The sequence below is a fragment of the Arvicola amphibius genome, chromosome 10 (genome assembly GCF_903992535.2).
Source record: "Arvicola amphibius chromosome 10, mArvAmp1.2, whole genome shotgun sequence".
Classification (NCBI taxonomy): domain Eukaryota; kingdom Metazoa; phylum Chordata; class Mammalia; order Rodentia; family Cricetidae; genus Arvicola; species Arvicola amphibius.
Genome location: NC_052056.1, coordinates 40,051,630 through 40,070,232, shown reverse-complemented (window position 1 = coordinate 40,070,232; position 18,603 = coordinate 40,051,630). Strand labels below are relative to the sequence as shown.

Here is an 18,603-nt window from a genome sequence, read left to right as displayed (position 1 = left end):
GAAGGTTCTAAAGTATGAAATTTATTTACTTATCTTTGCAATGCTGAGGAACGAAGAGCCCCATGCATATGAAACAAGCCCAGTACCGCGGAGCTGATCTGCAGCCTTTGAGTATGAAATTGAAAACACCAATTTTGGGTACAGGTCAAATTCTGAGGACAGAGCAGCAACTTCTCATATTTTTCCTTCCCCAGAACTCCAAGCACAGTGCCAAGGTAAGGAGGAAGCAGCTAGACGGCACCTAAGGCTGTCTCGGCCGAGGGCTTGTTCATCCTCCCCCACTGGTTGAGGGTTTTCAATCTCCCCACATTCTGGAGACCCGCGTTTCCACTCATCCTCTCCCTGGGATCCAGTTTAACATCTCCTTCATGAATGTGGATGCACTATACACTTCCTGTCTTTGAAAAGCACTATTACATATAACTAAGAGTAATATGAAAATCTTTGGAAGCAAAAACCATGAAAGTGACAGAAACACCAGAACACCAGGTGAAATTAATCAGAAGTATCACAAGAACAGGTCAGCAAAGACGAGCTTAGGATGGCCTCCTCCCAGTAGGCAACAAAGAACACAAGACCCAAGATTTGAAGCCAGTTTACCCCAGCACTATTAGCATGCTAAATTAAAGGGCGCTGGTGCTGGAAGGCAACTCCATCCATCTCTTTTTTTCTACAGCAATTACTAGGGCCAGGGGAGGAACTAAAGCTAAGGAAAGACTGGAGGAAAACAGACACACCTAAGACACCAGGTCAAGAGATACGCAAGACATGTTTCTAAGTGAATGTTACTCCAGAGCCAGACAAACGGGTTAATCTTTTACTGAAAGGGCGACCTCTCATGTATAATATTCAAATATACTAAAACATGAAAGATAACATCACCTTGTTTATGGATACATTTAATATCCCTTGCCCTTCCCAACTTTCAAAACATAATAGTATACAAAATATAAAATATCTTAAATATTTATAAAAATCGCAAGAAAAAATAGATCGTATGAAAATATTTTTATCTGAGTTCTCCCTCGTGTTGAGAGGCAGCTTAATTTGCCTTGAGTTCGTAACTGTTGAGGGGGTAGGCGTACGCCCTGCCTAAGACTATTCTGTCCCGGAGGAGCTTAAATAGAACATAGTAGTTGCAGAAAAGGATGAGCGCCATGGAGAGTGTGTGGTTCCACTTCTCTGACCGCAGCAAGGAGTAGAGCTGGTAGAAGACGACACTGCCCTCAATGAAGATAAGCAGGTTCAGCAGCCTTAGCGGGCGATGAAACAGGAACTGTAGGAAAACAAAATGTTGTATCATGGGAAAACTGAAATTACTGAATTCATTTTCCTAAAACTGCTTCATAGTTCTAAGTTCACATACCCAGTACCAAGCAGATCTGCATATTCAGTGTCAAACCATTTCTACTCAGAGATCTGAAACCCTTCTCCTTTTTCCTCATCAACTATGAAATAAATTTTATTGCAATGCCTCTAAAATGTAAGAAATGATTATGTCCAATATGATTTTTTTCTAACATGGTATCATAGATGTTATTTTATCTAAGACATTCCAAAGCATATTTATCTAAGACCAGATTGGTATAAAGACCACATGGAAATATTTGAGGATTTGTACCACAGACTCAAAAATTAAAATTGTAATGTAGTAGAACAATATTAACTACTCAAAAATGTATTGTTACTCATTCTTAGCTTAGGATCTTAGGGTCTAATGTAAGGCATAAATACCAATATTAGGCAAGTCTGGGGAAAGAGAAAAGTATTACAAATTGAAGTATCAGTATGATAACTTCTTAAATTCTGCAGGTTTTCCTATGTAGCCCAAGCCAGCTGACACTAGCAATCATCTCCCCTTTGCCTTGTGAGTGCGGGATTACAGGTTCGTGCCACCTCGCCAAGCTACAACAGTCGTAATTTTCCCTTAAACCATTTGCCAATTATGATTACTGACTGAAATTCTCTACCTCGTATACTTCTGTTGAGCATGTTTTCCTTCCCCCAATATGGAAAAATCAGGTTCAAGAAAGCATGCAAAGAAGAAAAATGGGAACTGAACAGGCATCAGAGCCACACTAAAAACGGGACTTCTATTTTCCCTCATCAGATGTTTTACTCTCAGGGGCTAATCCTAGTTTATTAATAAAAAGGTACTCTGAATATGGAGACACAGATTATAACACAACATGAACCCACACAGCCCTACATTCAAATGAAGACAGACGTGGTCTATACTGGTATGCCATCTAAAAACAACTAATGTGGATGGAATTTCTGTTTCCAGGGTTTAAATGTGAGAATGAAGTTAAACTGCCTTGGCTGCTCTCAAGGACACTTAGCTTCTCTGGGCAGTCTTCAGGGGAAAGGAAGTCTTGACCTTGAATCATAGTAAGATATTCAGCAACTCCATGTATAAAATGGCTCAGAATTACTGTTGTAGAAAGATTAAGATTAGTCATTTCCCTTTGTTAGCATAAAAAAAAAGCCATTCCAAATTCTACTGCAAAGTGTAGTTAACTGTACTAGTACCTAGAAACTGATCAGGTCATAAGAAAGGTTTTAAAGTGTAACAGCTACTGCTAATGGACAGGTTTTATTAGGTTGACTTATTGGGGGGGTTTTTTCACACTGTAGCCAAAGGCTGGCCTTGATACTCTGTTCCTTCTGCCTCTACTTTCCCAAAGGCTAGGATTACTGGTGTGAGCTGTCTTCTAGGTACACAGAGCAGTTTAAATGAATTTGAATGTTCTCAAACTTCAATCTGTGCTAAGTATCACTTCAGACAAAAATGTTCTAAGTTTCTGGGCTCCTCCAGGGATTCTGATTCAGAAGTCTAGAAAAGAGGCCCCATCATTGTCACAAACAGGACAGATGATTTGGGTAGCCCTGGGGTCACTTTTGAGAAGTAGTGATTTACCTATTTGGTTGTGCAAAACCAGCAATTAGTTCATCTTTCTTATATGAATTTGGCTTGATTTTCCAGCTACCCAACATGAACAAAAAAATTATAATAAGATATATAATTGGTATAGCTTAAAGAGACAGCACTGGTCAAAATAATTCATTCCCAAATATGCAAGACTCCACTGGCTGAATTAAATACTTATGGAGAAATCAAAGTTTATGGAGCTGTGACACGATCCACTCCTCATCTACTGTCTCCTTCCCAAAGCCCTTTCACCCTCCTCAAGTTCTCTCCCACAGGTATTTCCAGGCATCTTGTCCTATGCCAGTTCCCAGAGGTCAAAAGCCTCCAGAACCAGAAAGTCTGTGATACTCTTACAAGGAACTAGGAGGGAAAAGTAAGAAAAAACAAAAAACAAACAAACAAACAAAAAAAAAAACCAACTTTTAAAAAATAAAACCTCAGGGGCTGGAGAGATGGCTCAGAGGTTAAGAGCACAGGCTACTCTTCCAGAGGTCCTGAGTTCAATTCCCAGCAACCATATGGTGGCTCACAAACATCTGTAATTTGAACTGATTCCCTCTTCTGGCATGCAGACCGAACACTGTATAATTAATAAATAAATTTTAAAAAATAAAAACATAAAAAATAAAATCTCCATTTCCTAACGGAGCTCAAAGGCACTACACCCGCACACCTCTGCATATCCATTCCCCACCCACCCTGGTCAGCCCCTGCCCTTGCTTTAGAAGCAGAAACTTCTGACTCCTAGAGGTGGAGTTTCTAGAAAACCGTTCAATTCGAGCACAGCTCAAGGCTGAGTTCAAATGGGATAGGAGCTGAATTAGTAAGAGCCTAGTGCTTTTTCCTCTTCAATTTTAACTTTTTTAACTTTCTTTCTTTCAAACTCAGGTAAACACTTCAAAAGACCCCATTATTACTGCATTAAATAGTACTTTAACTTTAATGCACAGATCTCATTAATTCTTGGACAGGGTCAATATAGACAAGACTGACCTTGAGTTCTTGATCCTCCTGCCTCCACCTCCCAAGTTCTGGGAATACAATATGCCACCATGCCAGGTTCATATACAACATATCTGAAGGATACTCCAAACCACACTACTACCAATTAAACTATGAGGTGAAAAAAGGAAATCACGTAATTGCCTTGTTTTGAGGCAATGGTATGTGGACTTCAGACTGCCTTTCCAAAGACATTTCTCAAGGTCAAGGGCCAGTGTCAACTTCCTGCAGTGTATTACATACGGTGCTAGATGCTTACATACAGAGTGCCTCCTAACACTTTTAAGTTACTCTTGAGAAATAATAAGTGGTACTTGCATAAAAGCGGGCATGGGATACATCTGAAGGCACCGCCACGTTGTAAGGTCCCATGGCTCTATATAGACATCTGCTGTGCCGCACCAGCACCCCTTGGGGCCATATTGTGTTTTCTGACCAACTACGGGAGAAAGAAATGCACTGTTAGAATACTGAGAATTAGGGGAGACTGTTTTGAAAAGCCAGCTATATTTCTATGGAAATCAGATTAAGCATTCAAGGCTTCATCTGTCTGAATTCTAACATAGATACAGTAATTCCATAGCCAAGCTCTTAGGAGTTAGAAAGGATTTGCTACGATAACTTACTTCATTGTTATACAGTATAGAGAAACTACAGAGAGATACAGTTGACTCGGTGTTGAAGGACTTACAGGCGTGGGAGAGTGAGCAGGCCAGAAAACAAAGTATAAGAGGGCGAACTGTCATCTGGATCCCAAGTGAGCAGTAAGAGGATACAAACAAGAAGTGAAAGCCGATGACAACAAAAGCAAGAGAAATTAACACCGCTGCCACGCTAGAAGACACCCTATACAGGATCTGTTTGCTAACCACGTAACTCAAATGTCTCACAGATGGGAGAAGCTATACAGCAGAACACAGAACACACGGTACTAGTACACAGACATTCCTCTTTACCATCTTCTTGGTTCATTTCTACAGAGGTTTCTCTAAGGAAAAGAAATTAGGGAAGGAAAAGCTTCTTTCTTTCCAGCATCAATGTAATGGAGTTGCAGAAGGATGAAAATCTTCAAATTAAACTTTTTTTTTCATTTTAAATCTAAGTTAATTCATCACTTCCTGATTTTGGAAAGGTTAGTCTCCTAGGATAAGAACTGGGACAGCAGTTTAGATATGTTAAAAATAAAAATTATTCTAGCACCCTGAAGTGTTCCCAGTTGAGAACACGTTCCACCGGCCTTGCTCACACTTACCAGCATTAAGGTGATGATACACCTCATGGCCACGTGCCACCAGTAGCCTGAAGATGTACAGTACTAGGACTGTGGACTGTACTTTCAACTGTTATTGAAATCTGTCCTTTGCCCACATTCAGGTTTCTTTTCAGCCTGGCCCAATCTCTCTCAGTTCCTGGGCTTGAAGGCCTGTGCTAATCTGTATCAGACATCAAGGCAGATAATTGAAGGGAGAACTCTGAGGGGGGAGAGGGGAAGGAAGGTCACCTCAATCTGTCCCATTTCATGAGAGGGAAACTGGTAGATGAAATTTGCGGAATATTTAAATTATAAAAGGGAGGAAAGCGAAGAGGGTCCATGTTTGAAGATGGCCCAGGCCTGAGAGATGGTTATGATAGTGCGCTCAGAACTGACAGAATGAAAGCATTTGGGAGTTAGGCATTCTGAACCATGCACAGAAACGACTAAAAAAGGCACACAATTAGAGACAGGGAAACAAACAGTACAGAGATTAGGAAGAAAAAGTAAAGAATTACAGGCAAGAAAAATTACTAGAGCAGATTTGCACTTATTAGAAAAGGCGAAAGCAGCAAATTCTAGCTGCATAGCTGCGGCAATGGAGATGAGAAGACAAACCTTATGTCTCACAAACAGTTTAAAACACACACACACACACACACACATTCCCAAATGTTTGGATTTGGGCAAAAGGTAAAGACTGAAAGGAAAATCCAGAGCATAATGCACTCTGGAGTGGCTGGGTAGCTGAAATGTGGACCCATCTGAGGAGCTGGTGATGGTGTGGAAATGAGTTAATGCCCTGTATCCTTTTTAGTATGATGACAAGCACACACATCAACAAAAACCAAACGTTTAAAGCCGAGAACAAGAATGACACACAAAGCATATAAACATGACCAGTATCACGAAGAGAAATGTTAATGGTTACCCTCTAACCTACTCACATGTGCTGTGGAGCATTGCTGTAGAACCCATGTTCCAGCTTCTGCCACTTGCCCAGGTGAGCAGCTGACTTATGGAGCAAATCACAGTATTTGGACGGCAGCAGCTGCGTGGTGAGCATGACAAAAGCATTGATCCACACCATGACGAGGTGCTCACATGACCAGCGCATGTCGTAATACTGGGTACTCTGGAAGAGACCATAGAGAAGCGATCCATGCACTGGCAGTGAACTGAGGCGGGGAAGGGTGTGGACATACGCCCTGCAGACAAATGCCACTGAGTCAACATGCACTGGTAGTCCTGCTGTTCGTGCAGAAACTTCAGGAGCAGAGTCCTCCAAAATCAACCTGATTTTCTGGCTGTGCGAGTCAGGGCTGGGAGGGAGACAATTATGTTCTATGTGTTTCCTCCTGGAAGACCCGAGTGCTTCTGAAGGGCCAGTCCAGTTGCAGACGTGCTTCTGATGGGGAGAGGAGGACACTACAACATCCCAAAAGCTTTGGGCCCCATGTGATATCCAGACCATTTATCTTTTCTATTGAAATAAATTGATTTTAGATTGAGGTTAGGTAAAATTCAAGATGACCCTGTTAATATCAACCACAGCAGGCTAAATTTCACTGAAATCTTGGTTCTCTTAAGCTGCCATGTAACGATTCTATTGTACGTTCACTCTTTATTTTTCCCAGAACTTTAAAAAAAAAATTTAAAAAAGAAAAGCAAAGAAAAAAGGAAGGAAGGAAGAAAGGGGGGAGCTACTATGGGGTGCATCACATATATGGAAATACCTATCCGCCAACCAGGAGCGGTATTAGTGCACTCCAGATGCAGCCGAACTCCATCATCCAGGCTGCCAAAGGGGAGACAGAGAAAAGGGGAATTAAACAAGAAATACCCAGCTGAGGTAATTGACACACAAATCCAGGGAGTTCAGAGAGCAGGCCACCTGCTTACCTTCACAAAGCACAGTGGGAGAAATGCAACGTAGTAGGCACTGAAGAGGGAGTTGAAGAGAACTTCCTTGATTCTGTGGTTGAAATCTGCTTTCAAGCATTCTACTTCATTGCGAATGAGATCGGGAGATAGGGGGCAGCTGTGGGTGGGGATGGGCGTGGCATTATTAAAACTGTTCTTTCAGAGAGACTCCAGCAATAAGGAGAGGAAATCTTTGGATTTGGCCAAACTGCCCACATTGGAAGCACCTTCCTCTACTGCCTGGTGCTGAACCACATAGTCTGTGAGAAGAAGATGGGCTCTGCTATCTTGGTGGAAACAGCAGAGAGGAACATAAACACCAAACCTGTAACAGAGAGAACACAAAAATGAGACGACTCTTACACATCCTGTAACTACATCATGGAGCAGTATGTATGCATTGCAGAATAGGACAGTACATAAAAGGCCCAATGACACCATATAAAAACACCTAGAAACGATCATTTTTACTGAGTGAACAGTTTTCCAGAATGCAATGGTGATTGCCAGGGGTCAGGGTCTGAGTTGGGTGTTGCCAGGTTCTTGGACTCCTACACAGAGAACTGAAATAAACTGTGTGATACTTGGGTATCACACAGATACCCAAGGCTCAGATTACTCTTCAGGGCTTCTTTTCGGGGGTTCAGGGAGGATGACTTTAATTACTCAGGACAGTAATGAGGGAAATTCTTTCTTTTGGTTGATACATTATGCCTATGCACATCCCTTCCCATAATGCATCTGATTCTAATTACATAGTCAAAATTATGCATTTGCATAATATGATAAATAGAAGATTTCCCCCCAAATCCACTTCAGAACTGTGACTAATGTTTATCTTACCCAACAATTTAAGGTCAGCTTAGTCTTTGGATCTTTGTTGGGAATATATTTGAAAAGAAACTGTGTAAATCTGGTATTGTTAGGGGAGAAGAAACCTATTCCACAACGTATTAGGAGGCCCACTTGTTATTCTCCCGGCTGCCAGTCATATACCCTGCTCAGAGAGGGATAGATATGAAGCTGATTGCAGTGGGGCCATGGCTGCTAGATGCATTGTTGAGAGGAAGGCGTGTGCACAGTACACACGGGGTAGAAGAGCTGGACTGTCAAGTACCCTTATTGGGGCAGGGACAAAACAAAGTGGAGTCCCATAATACTGACTCATTTCCTTATTATTTTCCATAGACTTTACTACTTCATTGTGCATTTAATAGATATATATTTGGGGTGGTATTATTTTCTTGGATACTTTCCCTCGTACCAATTTAAACTCTACAAAACAATTGAAGTCTGGTTAATTCACTGGTAACCTTGGTGCCTAAAATAGCTGATGAAACAAAAGTCTCACAGAAAATATTTGGTAAACTAACAAAAAGGTTACAAGTACAATAAATTCCTACACACAATAATATTTGGTTAAAGAACTGATTTTTGGGAATATTGACAACTTCTCTTTTGATCCTGGGGATTAAACTCAGGGCTTAATGCTAATGCGTTATGTTTAATGCACACGCTAAGACAAACCTACCTTGAGCTGTGTACACCTCCCAAACATCCATGTGAATATTTTAGACTTACTCTAACTACTGACTCCTAAAGCATTTTATTTTGCTGGTTTTTCGAGACAGGGTTTCTCTGTGTTATAACAGTCCTAGCTGTCCTAGAACTAGTTCTTGTAGACCAGTCTGGCCTTGAACTCACAGAGATCCACTTGCCTCTAACTCCTGAGTGCTGGAATAAAGGTGTGTGCCATCACCGTCTAGCTCCTTAAGTATTTTAAATACTCCCAAGTCTCCATTAGGTAACTGCCATGATATAAACTATATATTGTAAATAAAATGGTTCACTGACATCAATTCAGATGTAAAAAATACCAGTAAAAAGGCATGTCATTTATTTCATTTTAATAACAAAACATTAGTTATTAAAATGTCATTTGTTAAAATGACATCTGTTCATAATTTTCTATGGAAGGAAAAGGATGAGCTATTTACTAATAGAGAGAATGGTTTGGGGTAGCTCCAGGACCCACTCACTGTGAAGACGCCCTTGAGAGGGTGGGATGGCATTAAGAGACACAAGAATCAGGTAGAAAAATCCCTTGTGCACTTGGAACCATCAAACAAGTATCCTGCCAAAAGTCTGAGGTCAACCTTGGCTACATAGTACATTCTAGGCCACACAGTGAGACCCTGTCTCAAACAAAAACAAATTAAAAAAAAAAAACCTCTGCATACAAAACTATGAAAGCTATGTTTCATTAAATTCAATACTGGTGAAACACAGCAGGTAGTGGTGGTGCAAGCTTTTAATCCCAGTACTTGGGAGGCAGAGGCAGGAGGATTGCCGAGTTTGAGGTCTATAGAGTGAGTTCCAAGACACTCAAGAGTTACACAAAGAAATCCTGTCTCAAAAACTAAACCCAAACAAAACAAAGCAAGAGGCTAAATGTACAGTAAAGTGTGATGGGGACCCCAATTCTTCAGTCTTCCTTGTTATATCACACTTCCTACGTGACTGCTTGGCTTCATCCTGTGGGTAAAGTGACCAAGCCCTATCACACTCTCTTGATACTCTGCCAAACTCATGTAATCATACCCAGACTAGCCTGCTAGAGGATGAGACATAGGGAACAGAGAGTAGCATTATAGTGGCCAGTTAATCCCAAGTCTGTGGATGAACCCAGGCAGAAAGTTCCGGAGAGGCCCCCGATTCCCAGCTAACCTCAACACCCATGCAATAAATATCTATCATGGTGATATGTCATGTGGTGAAGTCCTACAGTCAGCAATAACTGATTGAGGGTAAGATGAGAGGAAAAAGAATGAGAACAGAACATCAGACCACAGAGGACTCTGTAAATTAAGGGATTCAGTAAAGCATTTTTAAAGGTGTATGTGTACTTGCCTGCATGTATGTATGAGAACCACCTGAGTACCTGATGCCTGTGGAGTCAGAAAAGGGTGCCAAGATTGCCTGAAGACGGGCGGTGGTGGACACGCCTTTAATTCCCAGCACTCGGGAGCAGAGGCAGGCGGATCTCTGTGAAGTTCGAGGCCCAGCCTGGAGGCTACGAAGAGATAGTTCCAGACAGGCCCCAAAGTTCAGAGAAACCCTGTCTTGAAAAACCAAAATCAAACCAAAATAGATTGCCTGAAACTGGAACTATAGATAGTTTATGAACCACCACCAGGTAGGTTCTGGGAACTGAAACAGGGTCCTCTGGGAGAGCAGCCAGTGCTCTTAATCATTATAGCCATCTCTCGGGCCCTGCAAGGAAGGATTTTAAAGAAGGGAAGGACAACAGACTTCAAATTGGGTCTTAAGCTATACAGTTCAGGATGACCCTGAACTGATGCTCTCCTGCATCCACTTTTCAAGTGCTGGGAATGGGGCAGATTCAGGGCACGGTTAAGAGCCACAGTGGTCAGACTTGGACTGATTTACTAAGAATCCAGCTGAAAACCAAAGGAAAGAAATGACGGTGGCTAAAAAAAAAAAAAAACCCTTATGAAAAATGGAAAAGATGTGGTGGTGGTTCCCCATACTCAGTATTTTAAATTTCTCATGCCTTTTTAATTAATGCTTATATAAAAGGTAGATTATACAAGTTTTAAACATAAAAAGGTAATATATTTAAACCTAAGATTTGTTTATATTACATGTTTATTACTATTGTGTGGGGTGTAGAGAATAAATAAGCTCTTGGGAGGTGGGCAGGGTGAAGCAATGTCTCATCACGTAGCCCTGGCTGGTCTTGAACTCAAGAGATTCATCAGCCTTTGCCTTCCAACTACTGAGATTAAAGCCACCAGCTACCATGCTTTGCAGTAAGCAATTTAAATCAAAAAGTCTGCTAGCCATCTTAATGATCGCATTCCTCTTAAACTACAGACCTTTACTAGGTGAACAGTGCTAACTGAAATTAATACTCCACTGGGAGGATAGCCACGGATCTGGGTTTCCCCAGAATGCTCTTGGTTTATACCTGCTTCCCCAACTACCCTAGTTTAGAAAATAAATTATAGGGCTGGAGAGATGGCTTAGCAGTTAAGAGCACTGACTGCTCTTCCAAAGGACCCAGGTTCAATTCCCAGCACCCACATGGCAGCTCACAATTGTCTGAAAATCTAGTTCCAGGGGATCTGACACCTTCACACCAATGCACATAAAATAAAGATAAATAAATCATAAAAAAATTAAGAAAACAAATTATATCTACTAGCTTTCCAATTTTCTACATTCTTACTTTATGTATGAAGAATCTCATTTCCCCTCCATTATGTCATTTGCATAACTCAAATAACTTCTCAAGATTTGCCAATAAAATGTAAAACTGGAATACTCACGGATATCCAAGGAAGAGGAGATTGAGGACTGAATGGCTTCGGAAAAGATTAACCAGGGTCCAGCAAAGCACCCATCCACACAGAGTAAGCAGCACCAGGCGGGCCAGTATCAGAGCCGTGTAGTGAATCATGGATGCTGCACCTGCCTTAGCGGCCTGCAAGTGTGGAAGCACGGAAAGAGACTTGTATACACTTGTACACTGGCTACTCAGTGCCTCAGAGTAAGAGATGGGATTTAGAGAAACCTAAACTCAAAAAAGTAAAACTTTCCCCATCCACACCTACCTTCCTAATAGCTGGAAGTTCAGACTTCTCTAGGCACAGTTATTTCCCTCTTCTACTACCGCACACCCCTCATGCGGACATCCTCTACGTCTGTACAACTATCACTTGCATCAATACCTAACAACTTTCTTGTCCAGAAATATGCAACAAGATTCTGAACCAAGGAATCTGAATTTCAACAACCTATGGGATTTTCTTTACAAACAAGATGGAAGGTGCTGGGCCTCTGGCAAGGCCTGGAGTCCCAGCTATGCGGTGGCTGAGGCAGGAAGGTCACAAATTTAAAATCCGCCTGGACAAGCCCAAGGCCACCTGGCCAAATTAGGTTCAACAAGCGCCATGAAAAAGAAGAAACAAAAAGATGAAGAATCGTTGACTCTTCTCTCCTAATGTCCTACCAGACAACAGGGCCTCAATAGTTCTTTTTTAAATCTTTACTTCTTAACTTTTTGCTGGGTGAATATTTTATAAGCTACTAAAGTTCCATAATCACATCTTCTTTGATAGATTATTGTGAATTTCTTTTTAAACTTCTGTACACATGGAAACAATGAATTATCAACAATTAATTCTTTTTACCACAGTTGCCAAATATATCTTCCTTAAGTCCCAAAAATGTAACTAACTACATATAGCAAAAAAAAAGGGATACTTGTTACTTGTCAAAAATTGAAGCTTTACATGTCATGTTTTCTTGTTTTTCTAAAATGATGTAGACACACCATGAACAAAACTGCGGGAAACCAGCAGGTCCCCATTCACCTCACATATCAGTCCTTCTGTTTGTTCTATTGTCGTTTTCCTCTTAGGCAGAGCCTCATACTCTGTAGCCCAGCTGACCTCAGACTCATAACCCTCTGTCTCAGCCTCCTTTGGGATTAAAGACATGTACTGGCTCAGAACAGTAGTCTTGGACCCAGAAAGGGGAGTAAAAAGTGATCTGCGGTCACCATACAGATTGAGAGGTAGTGTTTTGAGTCCTCTCTTTACATCTTGCCTTAGAGATCATAGTACTTAACATATATAATGTACAGGTATACATTATTACAGTGCTCAGTAAAACATTTTCAGTGGACTGAATACATTGTAGCGGTTGAATAAAATTAATGGAGAGTTGGATGCTATTATATCACATGCCTTCATACCAGCTAGTTGGGAAGTGGAGGTAGAACTGCTGGGGTCTGGAGACTGAAGTCAGTCTGAGCAACACAGCAAGACCTCATCTCTAAAGAAAGCATTAAATGGACCTTTAAAAAACTCCTCTTGTCATGACTTAGCTGTCAGAATGTCACAGTTCCTAGTGTGTGTGTGTGTGATGCTGACTCAAACTACCTACTATACTCGCAGTAGTATAAAGTACAGCAGTTACATACAATAGAGTTTAAATTAAAAACTATTGGAGCTAGACTACATATACTTTTAATCATTGTCTTAATGTTATTCATTATAAGCTTACTGTTAGAATAGTACACAGTACATCTCTGGCAGCATCACCTCTTAACTACAATCAAAAGTCACATGGGGTGACCGACAACCATCATCCAAGTTTGTGTAAATACGCTATGGCAATGTTTCACACAGAAAATCTGCAATGCATTTCTCAGATCTTTCCTTGTCATGCACTATACTACATTACATTAACAACAGCATTTGTACGTATACTCACACAGACACACTGTAGATACACAGTATATGCAAGTAAAAATGCGAGTATCATTCAATGAATGCTATACCTCTGCTTAGCATCAAACTGTGGTAAGGCTCAAGATATTTTAAGCTATAGTAGAAAAAATAGCTCCATTTCACTCTTGAATATAAACCCCACATCAAAGGACTTCATGTGTAATCCTGGGGGAAGTTATTTAAGCCACTAGAGGCTACTCCCACCATCTCCTTCTCAATTTAAAATTAGAAATTTAAAGCCAGGTGGTGGTGGTGCACACCTTTAATCCCAGCACTCGGGAGGCAGAGGCAGGGGGATCTCTGTGAGTTTGAGGCCAAAGCCACAGAGAAACCCTGCCTCAAACACACAAACACAAACACACACACACACACAACAACACACACACACACACACACCAAAAGAAGGCAAGCTAGTACTGTGGTACATACTTATCTTCCCAACACGGAGGAGCTGAGGAAGGAAGATCATGAGTTTGAGGCCAGCCTGATCTACAAGGAAAGACTCTTTATCAAAAACTAAAATAAAGACTGCTTCCGTGTAGTGGCACTAAAATGGATTTGTATTGCTCAGTGATTTTTGCAATTATTATTCCAGAACCCAAACTCTTAACCACTGTGATGAAGCACCTAGTTAAGAAATGCAAATACTAAACTTAAACGTCAACAATTATTTTTAAAGTATGATGGGTGCTACAGGAAAAACCTATGCTACAGGAGAGCATATGACAGGACTTTTAACGGCAAGTATTTAGTGCCTGGCAGTGCAGACTGTGATCCCACATACTGAGTGAGGCAGGAAGACTGCAAGGCCAACGGCTGCCTGGTCTCAGAGTGAGTTCAAGGCTAGCCTGAGCAATTTAGTGAAAGAGTCTCAAAACAGAAGGTAAAACATAGACTATGGCTATAATGTAGTAGGAGATCTCTAGGTCTCTCGCCTGGTGTGTGGGGTAGCCCTGTGTTCAGTCCCTAGGACCCCTGCCCCACACCATTCTCAAGTGTTATATTTAAACTGAGACCTGAGGAAAAACAAAGGAAGGAAATGGTAGAAAAATATTTGTAACACTAAGTGACAAATATATAGATAATGTTCTCAGAACACAAGAAAAATACATAAACACAAACACACACAGACACAAAACTTTTATGTGTATATAATGATTAGAAAGAATTTGGTTCTTTATAACAGGACTGTAATTTTTAATTTTCTACTTTGCTCTTAGTTTTTTCCAATGGAATACCCTATTTTCTTGCTTGGAGAAATGTTTAAAGAGAATTGGTTCAAAATGGTGAAAGCTGAATTTCTGTTTAGCCTTGTGGAGAAGTAAAGCAGGTTTGGCCTGGAGGTGAACAGAGTCTACCTAGGGAGAGAGGTAGTCCCTTCTGAGCAGTTCAGCTTTCTGAATTAATTACCTCCAGCCTGTCCTTAAAAATGACTGGTCTTTCTCAGGTAGGGATCCTTTCTGTGGCATAAGAAAACAAAAGAAGGCAAACATATTTTAATGGAAGGCTTCTAGAAAAGATGTTTTAGATGAGCTTTACCCACCTAATTTAGATATTTTAGGAGAGAATCATGATACAGCTCTAGATTTTTAATTTTTTAATAGGTGGTAGCCACAGCACTCAGATACAAAAGATAAACACAGTGTTTTGGTGGGAACCTGGTACTGTCCCCAGACACCAACAAATGCCTGGCATATCCTCGCAGAAACAAGTTTTCATATCAGCAAACGACTTTGTTCCTTCAACTTTTCTGTCTTAAAGCCAAGGATGATGATGGTACAAGCTTGGAAACTCAGCGCCCAGGAGACTGAGACAGGCCACGAGTTCTAAGGCAAACTGGGATTACACAGAAAGTGCCAGGCTAGCCAGGGCTACATATTAGGAACTTTTGTCAAACAAACCAAACAATAACAACAAACCCACTCTCTTTAAAAGCCCCATGCTTCTGCGCTTATTTGAACGTCAACAGCAAACACCCTGCTACCTTTCAGTATCCGCACATAGATCCGGTATATGAAAGTGCTGTAATTACTACACTCCCTTCGTGTGCAGTAACGTACTATTTCAGTCTTTGATTAAAAATCTGCTTAAATTCAGCATCTGTTTCTAGTAAGAATGGCAGACAGCTCTGAAAACAGTTACTGCATACTCCTAACACACTGCAGAAGCTGCTTATTATTACGACATCAACAAAAGCAGTAAGTGCTTCAAGTTTTAGTCTCTGCAGCAACGGGAATTCTCAGTACCTACGGCTTCACACACAGAACAGAACAGAACAGAACAGAACAGAACAGAACAGAACAGATGCGAAGGATCTCAGGTGCCCTAGACTGACCTCAGCTCACTGTGCACCCAAGGACAGCCTTCTTCCTCCTGAGTGCTGGCATCACAGGTAAGCACTACTGCACCCAACTAACAAATACCATTTCTAAGTAACTGAAGGATGAAAACAAAACAAAACAATGTTTAGTTAAATCAAATGAACAAAAGAATTGTTCTAAATAAAGTTTATTTCTTGAAATATCCAAACTAAGCATCAAGTAAAAAAAAAAAAAAAAATCGGGGGGGCATCTAGGCTATTAAACTCAAGCAGGAAAACAAGAAGTTCAAGGTTTGCCTGGTCAACAGAGTGAGTTCAAGGCTAGTCTAGGTAATTTAATAAGACTCCCAAAATAATAAACAAAAAGAAGGCTTAGGAATGCAGCTTAGTGTACAGCACTTGCCCAGTATACATGAGGCCATAGTTCCATAACTAATACCAAAAAAAAAAAACCCAGCAATTTTTATTTTGTTTCCTTATGAGTATGTAAAAAGGCTGGCCTGGCCTGGAACTCACTACTCACAAGACTCGTCTTAAACTGCTAATCATATGGCCCTTTCCTCCCAAGTGTTGGTCCTTCAGGCCTGTGCCACTGTATCAAGCTCAGCATCTACTTTGATCACCTAAAGCAAACTTGGTTAAAGGTTTCCCACTGTGGAAAAGAAGGCATCTTACTACCATAGCTTTGCAGTCAAGTTCAACCATTGCGTTCACAGAAACCCACTTCTTCAGTTAGAACCCACACATACAGATGTTTATGTCTGCTCTAGAGGAAAGCGCTGGGGCTCGAGACATGGCTTGGTGGTCAAGAGCTTGAAGCTCTCTTCAGAAGGACCAGAGTTTGGTCCCCAGCACCCACATCAGGTGGCTCACAACCATCTTATAAGTCCAGCTCCAAGAGATCTGAACCCCCTCTTCACAACATGCACTCATACAAACACATACATACAAATAAAAAAAATCTTTTAAAAAGAGAAAGTTGAGTCTCAATTACCCATGATTATAGCAAATATTCATTTAAAATTTCACAATGAAATATAATTTTCCAAGATTAAAAATAATCAACCACTTTGGCTAAGTTACCATTTTTGTTTGACCATCATTTTCATGTTAGATATAGTAGAAGTTATGAAAGCATTTTCCTACCTCACCAAGTGTACACACATCTGAGAAATGGTACCAATGCCAACTCTACCATACCAATAACAGTAAGCCATTAAAAGATCCTTATGCTGCAGTTCTTTCCTCTAGGTCCACTAAAGCTTAGGTTCTGAAAATTAATCACATTCAAAATTTAACACTGTCTTTTCAAAACTGTAAGTCCTAAAAACCTCAAATTGTCTCTTGTTAGGAAATTTCACAAGTGGTATACAAACCATTTCAAGTGATTGTTATCTGAAACAGTATTTGAGACTCAACTATGCACATCCTGTATTTAACTAGAACTTCAAAATTAAAGATTGCATTAAAAAAAAAATCTTCCAGCTAAAATAACCTCAGATCCTACAATCTTACAAATTAGATTTCAAAGAATTCTCTTAAAATACTTCACATTTGGATTTTAAACACTGTAGGAAAACTTTTTTCTTAAGTATCAGAACAACTTATACAGAAGCAATTAATTTGTAATTGTATTAAAATTCTATTTAGTCATCATTTCACATTTTGAGTCTGATCCCATTCTAGCAACTAAGCCCAGCCACAGGTGACAGAAGAAGTGAACGAGCCAATATACCTCTGAAATGAGGGCCCAAACGAGCCTCCTCGCAAGCATCACTGTGATGAATGCTGCCAGGTGATAGTCAATGAGATGAAAATTCTACAAGAGAAACAAAGAAGTGCGTCAGAGAAGCACCGTGTGCACCCAGCTCACTGTACAGCAGCAGCAGAGCCCGGCCCTGAAGGTCTTCTGAGACCACTACAGAACACAGGGATTCCGATGCCCCAAGACTGCCTACCTGCTACTTCTCTTTTCACGACAAACTGCCCTATCTGTCCAAACAATAAGCAACTATCTAAAATGCATTCCCTTCTGCTTTTGAAAAGAAAAGAGCTGAGCATGGTGATGACACATGCCTGGTCTAGATAGCAAGACACGATCTCAAAAAAAGACAATTAACAAGTAATACCCTGCAGAATTATGAAAACAATCAATCTATAGTGTGTCCAATTACACAGATCAGCTGGGATTCCGAGAGTTTGAGGAGTTACTAACAACTGTTCATCTCTTTACACATTAATCTGAGTGTCTACTGCTAAGTCTTCTACTATTTGTTATGTCTCTTCTGCTCATTTGCCGTTCCTAACTTGATTTAGAAATGTGTCTTGGAGCTCATCTCTTCTATAAAACAGCCCTCACCCAGAGTCTAGTTCTTCTAAGTCTGTTCATATTACTGTGACAAGAACAAAGCTTTAGGAACAGTACCCTAGAAACCGAAACGGGATATATTTTAATATTGATGGTCAAAAGATCTATAAGTTTCTACATTTGCTTAAATATGTATCTAACGCTCAAATTATGGCAGGCACCCTTCCCAACATCAAGGACACTGTGCTGAGAAAGACAAATATTTTGTGGTCCTCAATACACACAAATTAAGTGACCAGTGGCTTCTGGCTTGGATAACGTGTATGTCAAGTACTCTGCCTAGAATCAGGAACGTTTTATACAGAACCTTTACAAAAAAACTCTCTGCTTCCTGACTGTCACTGCCCCTCTAAATAACAGAGACAAAAAAAAAAAAAAAAAAAAAAAAAAACCACTCTATAGTCTGCCTTTTAAAAATATTTTCTAGTTATGTGTTATGTACATGTATGTCTGTGTGTTGGTATGTGCATGTAGATGCCCATGGAG

General features: G+C 40.5%; 1 protein-coding gene across 1 annotated transcript in view; it reads right to left on the bottom strand.

Moving 5' to 3' along the window:
• Positions 1-803: 803 nt before the first annotated feature.
• The window catches only part of Tmem39a (transmembrane protein 39A), a 29,774-nt gene continuing 11,974 nt past the window's right edge, over positions 804-18,603 (bottom strand). The window contains 6 exon segments of the mRNA XM_038345144.1: positions 804-1,276; positions 4,253-4,373; positions 6,134-6,321; positions 7,089-7,434; positions 11,462-11,616; positions 17,485-17,568. Coding sequence (XP_038201072.1) covers positions 1,043-1,276; positions 4,253-4,373; positions 6,134-6,321; positions 7,089-7,434; positions 11,462-11,616; positions 17,485-17,568 — 1,128 coding nt within the window. The 3' untranslated portion in view covers positions 804-1,042.